The 7,393-nt window shown below is 54.7% G+C and overlaps 1 protein-coding gene across 1 annotated transcript; it reads left to right on the forward strand.

The window, feature by feature from the left end:
* The first annotated feature begins 1,954 nt into the window (after positions 1-1,954).
* Positions 1,955-6,927, forward strand: En1 (engrailed homeobox 1). Its single transcript, XM_032915089.1, has 2 exons — positions 1,955-2,867; positions 5,815-6,927. Exons 1-2 carry the CDS (start codon positions 1,955-1,957, stop codon positions 6,129-6,131), a joined length of 1,230 nt encoding a protein of 409 aa, XP_032770980.1. The 3' UTR covers positions 6,132-6,927.
* The last annotated feature ends 466 nt before the right edge of the window (positions 6,928-7,393 follow it).

A 7,393-nucleotide genomic window follows, 5' to 3' on the forward strand; every position in this document is an offset into this window, starting at 1 on the left:
ACTCCCGCTCCCAGAACCACCCTTCCCTCCCTAGCCTTGGTAACGAAAAACTTTTGAGGTACTCCATTCGGGAAAAGAAGAAATGCCCAGAATATAGCAGCGTGGGAGCGACTGGAGGCGAGAATCCTCAGGGCTCCACCCCAAGGCGCCCGGGAGTGGGCAGCAATACCAGCGAGTTCAGTTTAGAATTAGGGCGACCGGTTGTCCAGTCTTCAGCCAGCCAAGGCAAATATTTGAAGCGCAGTAGTTTTATTGGTTTAATTTTTACTTTGCAGGGAAATCTAACACAGAGGTTTCCCTGAAGTTGAAACCCAAACCCAGGCCTTGAAAGGTGGCACATCATGTCGCCTGGTTTAGGCTCATTTTTTTGAGACAACTCTACCAGGTTAGAACAACCCGGATTCCCCTTAGCCAGGCAGGCACTAGGGCTCTGGACATGGCTTCACAGACCCCCATCTCGGCAGCTTGGGGTGTTGGTGATCCAGAGAGGGAAGGGCATGGTTGCGGATCTCTCAGCGACAGTGTGGCTAGCCATTGACATAAACCAACAGTGCCAGCAAGGTGTAGCAGGCCTCTTGGGTTTGCCATTAGTAGGAAACAAACTACACCTCTGAAAGTAGCCAGACATAACCTAAGTCTTTCACTCATGCCGGATCTCTTTGGTTTCATTCATTTACACACACACACACACACACACACACACACACACACACACACACACACACACACACACTGAACAGAGAGGAGAGAGACAGAGACAGAGAGACAGAGACAGAGACAGACAGAGACAGACAGAGACAGAGACAGAGGGGAGGAAGGGAGAGAGGGAGAGGATGTGAGAATGTAAGAATATAAGCTAAATGTCTTTGGCGCGCGGACGGGGGTGGGGTGGGGTATGGTATCCCAAATCCCTGCCGCCTGTCGCTGTCCCCAGCGCGCACGAACCCATAATCCTGTATTTCTCCAACAAGTTGTGGACTTGCTTCTCTTATCTGTCTACATCCCAAATTCTAGCTTTTTCGGATCTCTTCGTGCCCTCTTCAGTCCGGATCTGAAGGAGGGGGAGGGGCGTGGGCACAGATGGGGGCAGGGCAGGCCGGACGTACCGGGCCTGAGCCTCTGCACCCCCTCTCCACCCACGGCCGCCGCCCCCGGATTATTTATCCGCAAAGTCCCGCGCGCGCCCATTGGGCCGAGCCCTGAGTGTCAGCGCGAGTCCCGGCTCGCCATTGGTCCTACACACGTGCGGCCCTGACTCACGTGCTTCCGGTTTGAAGGCAAAAAGTGTGCCTGGGTGATTTTTTTTTTTTTTTTTAAGCGAGAGAGTTTGTGCAAAGATCCGAGCTGTCAGAGATTTCAGGGGGGAAAACGGAGCCCGGCACTGGCGGAGACGCGCTCTCCCTGCAAAAAAGCAAAGGCGATTAAAGGCGCTGCCAGCCTCGCGCTCTGGGCACAGCTGAGCGTGACACTGGGGAAGTCAAACCCCTCTTTACAGCCTAGGAAGACGGCTAGACTTTAAAGACTATTTTTTCCCTTTAAGGAAAAAATCTCGGAGCTTAAAAAAAATCCTTTTTTTTCTTTTCTTTTTTTCCTCCTTTTATTTTTTTTAAGCCGAGGCTTACTCCCCCATTAAGACCAATCACTGAAATTTGGTTGCTGAAAGAAAAAAAGAAAAAGAAAAGGAAAAAAATAGCCAAGTGTCTTCACTGTATCTGGATGTCTACAAATTAGAGAGAGGGAGAGAGCGAGATTTGCTCCACCAGAGCCGGCGAGAGCCAGGCCAGACGCTCGGCTTTCTTTTTTCCTTCTGTACCCGCTCTGTGCCTTCGCCGAGGCTTCGCCTTGCCTCCTTCCTCTCCGCGCACCCCCACGGGCCCGCTGGCAAAGTGGGGTGGGGAGCGAGGCGCGGGGGGCGGGGGCCGGCGCCGCGGCCAGGGCTGCCGGGCGGCCGAGCATGGAAGAACAGCAGCCGGAGCCTAAAAGTCAGCGCGACTCGGGCCTCGGCGCGGTGGCAGCGGCGGCGGCGGTGGTGGCGGCGGCGGCCCCGGGCGGCCTCAGCCTGAGTCTCAGCCCAGGAGCCAGCGGCAGCAGCGGCAGCGATGGAGACAGCGTGCCGGTGTCCCCGCAGCCAGCGCCCCCGTCGCCTCCTGCGGCACCCTGCCTGCCGCCCCTGGCCCATCACCCGCACCTCCCCCCGCATCCCCCGCCCCCGCCGCCACCGCCGCCGCCGCCGCCACCGCAGCATCTCGCGGCGCCTGCTCACCAGCCGCAGCCCGCGGCCCAGCTGCACCGCACCACCAACTTTTTCATCGATAACATTCTAAGGCCCGATTTTGGTTGCAAAAAGGAACAGCCCCTGCCGCAGCTCCTAGTGGCTTCGGCTGCAGCCGGAGGAGGCGCAGCAGGAGGTGGAAGCCGCGTGGAGCGTGACCGAAGCCAGACTGGTGCAGGTAGAGACCCTGTCCACTCTCTGGGCACACGAGCTTCGGGCGCTGCCTCGCTCTTGTGTGCTCCAGATGCGAACTGTGGCCCACCCGACGGCTCCCAGCCCGCCACCGCCGTCGGCGCGGGCGCATCCAAAGCCGGGAACCCGGCTGCTGCGGCGGCTGCTGCCGCGGCAGCGGCTGCGGCGGCAGTGGCAGCGGCGGCGGCCGCAGCATCGAAGCCCTCGGACAGTGGCGGTGGCAGTGGAGGAGGCAGCGCAGGAAGTCCTGGGGCGCAGGGCGCCAAGTTCCCGGAACACAACCCCGCGATCCTACTCATGGGTTCGGCTAACGGTGGGCCGGTAGTCAAGACTGACTCGCAGCAACCCCTGGTCTGGCCCGCCTGGGTCTACTGCACACGCTACTCGGACCGTCCATCCTCTGGTGAGTACAGGGGCCCGGATGTACACACGCGTTCAGGCCCTGGCCATGTCCTAGAATTTCCAAACCCCCCGCTCTGGGGAGAGCAAGCCAGGTTTGAAGCTCTATCAACTTCATGTTTGACTTCTCTTGCCGCGGGTCCCAGTCACAACCCAAAGTGTGCTCGATTCTGCCATGCTGGCCTTTGCCACCAAGGAAGTCACAGCTTTTGGCACGCACAGAAGGCTCTAGTTTCTGTCCTTTGATTTTACGAACTCTGAGCCCTGGGGTCATTTTTATATTTTATTTTATTATCTCGAAGAAAGATATATAATTACTATTGAAATATTGAGTAGGGAAAGGGCGCTTTGGGCTGGCGGGAAGATAGGCCTAGTGGCTTGGATCTGCATCTATCGTCTTAGTCCTGCCAGTGCTGGATGTAGCCAGGGAAATGAATCAGAGAAATATTCTTTGCTGCGTGTTTTAAACAAACACTGTGGATATTATGCTGTGGAGAGTCCATTTTCATAAAGACAGATATGGGGGAGACAGAAAAAAGAAAAGCGGCATCCCTTGCGCCCCGCCCGGGTATGGGGAGTCAACCCGCGTGGGTAGAATGTAGAGTAAGGCTAGGAAGGTGAGCAGCCGCTGCTCGCTGGAGCTGGCAGGCCTAAGGAGAGCAAAGCAAGCAGGCCAGGGGTAGGTTCGAAAGCTGGACCCTAGGCAAGGGAATCAGCCAGCGTGTGCCCAGCAGCAGGGCTCCCCTGTCTCTTCGGCCTTGATTTCTTTCTTTCACTCTCTCCTTCGCAAATGTGCCCGTTAGTAGCTATCTGTCTATCTTAGGTCAATTCTCTGCTTTCTTTTCTGCTGCTGTAGCACCTACCCAAGGTCAGCTGCTGGGCTCTGGAAGAGGGGGCTCAGGCCTGCTGCTCTTTGCACAGACCAGGAGTTTCTATGAGGGCCGTGCAGGCCTCGAGGAGAACGACAGGGGCTTGGGTCCAGGGTCAGCGTTGGGCCCGCCAGGGGGCCAGGCAAAAGGTAGCCACAGGCGTCCCACCGCTGGCTGGTGTCTTGTAGCCTTGCTGCTTTGGGCCGGGTGCGGATCGATGCGCACTATCAGCCCCCGCCATCTCGAGCCCCGTTATTGACACGTCGGGCTCCCTGAACCTCCGAAAAGCTGCTTTGATTGACTCGCCTGATGGATAGAGTGATTGAGCTGTCAGGCTGAGTGGGTCGGGCCGGCCAGGAGGCTACGATTTTATTACAAGTGTCCGTGCCTCTGCACACAACAACAACACTACAACATGCTCGGGACGCACCTCCTGCAGCTGAGTCTCTTGGAGGATGCACACATTTCCTGGGTCATCCCTGCCTGCTTGGCTCATGACTCATCTAAACCCAAGTCTTGCTCTGGAGCAGGCCTTGTCTTTGTTCCTTGCTCCTTTCCTTTTTATAGACCAGAGAAGCAGGGACCAGATACTTCTCCAAAGGTGGTTAATGGGGGGGAGTGACAACCTGGACGTGATTTCTACATCGTTAGGCCTGGGGTCCTCCTCACAAACAGCTAGGGACCCTAGCTGCTTGCCTGCTGCTAGATCCAGTTACTCAGTTTTTCCAGTGACTAGGTTTGCACATGCCAGCCAAGACCCTTCTTTCAGGTAGTTTTAGGTAATAACAGCCGGGACAGGGGCATCACTGGAGTCCACAGGCTCCCATACCTATCACTGAGGTCAGCCTTTCAATGCCAACATCCTGGCAAGAATGTCAAGAAGCAGGCTTCAACCCTCCAGCCAAGGTCCTGCAACCTAATTCTCTCTCCGGGACTGGACCCCACACCAACCTTCCACATTAGCATTTGAGAGAGGCCTCATCCTCTTGGAGAGTGTTCCTGTGGCCTTCCTACACAGCCATTCATCTTGGGGTGATAGCACAGGTCCCCGCTGTGATTGTCTCTTTCACCATTATCTCTTGGTCCTTGTTTTGCTTATGGGTGGGGACAACAAGGCAAGAGTTATCACTGTCCGTGGCCTCCCCCATTTGTTTGTGTTATTTCAAGACTTTTGTACCCTGAAATTGGGGCAAGCAGGTTCAGAAGAGAGATAACAGAACCTTCCTCCTCTCCCCAGCCCTGTCTGCCCCCATGGAGAGGAGTCTGGAGGGTCCTTCTTTTCTTCCTGACATCAACAGAGAGGCCAAACAGAATGTCCCAGGGCCTAAACTCATAGACGAGGGGCTGTGGCTCTAATAGGGATGGGGCAGGCAGTGTCCTGCTTCACTGCAGATCAAGAAGGCAGAAAGGGATCCCTGATTCTCTGGAACTGGGTGATCTCAGCTTCCCTGTTCTCCCTGAGGTCAATGGTGAGAATCAGGTAGGAGCTTTGCATAGGCCAGTGTGTGTGTGTGTGTGTGTGTGTGTGTGTGTGTGTGTGTGTGTGTGTGTGTGTGTGTTTAGCTTCCCAAGAATAAAGTGGGAATCAAGGCAGACCAGTCATTCTTCCCAGGGCCTGACCTTACTGTTGTATTTTATTCCAGGGCTAGGAAGACATTCTGGTTCAGGGAACCCTAAGTCTAGGTTTTACCCTGGAACCCCCAGAGCTCACTCTATCATTAATTCCTCTTCCACCCCCATTTTGTTGTTGTTGTTGTTGTTGACCTTCTGGGCCAGAAAGTACTGGAAGCGGTCTGTTCTCTGCTTTCTTGAATTGGGTGGCCCCTGCAGTCCCTGCCAGTGTTCCTGTTTGGTTTCTGAGTCCTTCCTGCAGAGGGGAGCCTAGAGATCTCAATGGTAAAGAGAGGGACTCTTTGATGGAGATAGCGGGACCCAGCAGCTGGCCTCCACAATCACCCCGGAAGCTCGGGATCCCTGCGGTGTGCTCCACACAGCCGTTCTCAAGGCTTACTCTACCCTCTCCCCCTCCCTCTGCTCCCGACCCCCTTCCTCCCCTCCCTGGCCCTGTCCTCCCCGCTGCAGGTCCACGCACCAGGAAGCTAAAGAAGAAAAAGAATGAGAAGGAAGACAAGCGGCCGCGGACGGCGTTCACGGCCGAGCAGCTGCAGAGACTCAAGGCGGAGTTCCAGGCAAACCGCTACATCACGGAGCAGCGGCGACAGACCCTGGCCCAGGAGCTCAGCCTGAACGAGTCCCAGATCAAGATCTGGTTCCAAAACAAGCGTGCCAAGATCAAGAAAGCCACCGGCATCAAGAACGGCCTGGCGCTGCACCTCATGGCCCAGGGACTGTACAACCACTCTACCACCACGGTCCAGGACAAAGACGAGAGCGAGTAGCTGTGGCCAGCTCCGGGGCCCGCGGTCTATCGGCGCTCGTGCCACCTCCAGGCTCCACCGGGCTGCCGCTTCACCGGGCCCACTCCGCCATGCAGAGACGATCGCTAAGGAGGGAGGCATCAATCTCAATGGTTCAGAGAAAGCGAGCAAGAAAAAGCAATCCTCCGAGTGGACATTCACATTGGAACAAAACGGTTTTTGAAACGGGAGAAAGACTCGGACAGGTGCTATGGGGGAAAAATAAAGATCTATTCTCTAACTCACTGTATAAATGAAACTGCGAATTCCTTAAAGCTCTATCTAGCCAAACTGCTTACGACCGTGTATATATTTAATTTCAGGTAAGGAAAACAAATATGTGTAGCGATCTCTATTTGCTGGACATTTTTATTAATCTCATTTATTATTGTTATAATTATTATAATTATTATAATTATTTTATCCCTCCTCCCTACCTTGCTGCTCCCCCCAGCCCAGTTTCGTTTTCGTTGCTCTTTTCCTTTGAATGTTTTTGCTTCTCTGGGTACCTCCTGCACCCCCAATGCTGGCCCTGGTTTCTCTGGGACTTTTCTTTGTGTGAGTGTGAGTGTGTTTCCTTGCGTGTCGCCCCTCCTCTACCCACCCAGAATTCTTCTATTGGTCTTGTCTATCCTTCCCCTAAGTCCCTTTCCTTTTCCGGAGACTCCTTGAGAAATACAACCCCACAGACTGCGAGACTGAACCGCCGCTACAAGCCAAAGATTTTATTATGTTCAGAAACCTGTAGTCTGGAATAAAATGTTCACTGTGTTCACGAGTTGCTGAGTGCCCTCTTCTTTGTGGGATGGGAAAGAGCCCATCCAGGTACTGTGTGACGACCACCTCAGCCGTACAGGGTGGGTGCAAAGTCCTGGGAACCTCAGCTGTAACTATCACCACTCAACAAATGCTAGGGCAGTGTAGGGCACAGGCTGTCCAGATTTGCTTTGGTCTTGGTCTGGAGGATAGGCTTAGTCCCTGAATCTATTCTAGGGGACCCCAATGCCAGAAAGTCCAGCCCTACACTGCCCTTCCCCCAGCAGCTCCAGCTGGTGTCTAAGCCGTGCGTGTGTGCTCAGCCAAGGGAGTCCTCTCGTTCAACGTGCTTCCATGCACCAAACTATACCTTTATGCCTCCGATCTTTTTTTCTTTCTTCCTTTGTTTTTTTGTTTTCCATTCTTGGTGAGAGTTTGGCTGGAGGTTTTTCTCTACCAAAGGCTAGAGGCCTTACGGGGGCCTGCAA

This window comes from Rattus rattus, chromosome 10 (assembly GCF_011064425.1).
Source record: "Rattus rattus isolate New Zealand chromosome 10, Rrattus_CSIRO_v1, whole genome shotgun sequence".
In the NCBI taxonomy this organism is placed as follows: domain Eukaryota; kingdom Metazoa; phylum Chordata; class Mammalia; order Rodentia; family Muridae; genus Rattus; species Rattus rattus.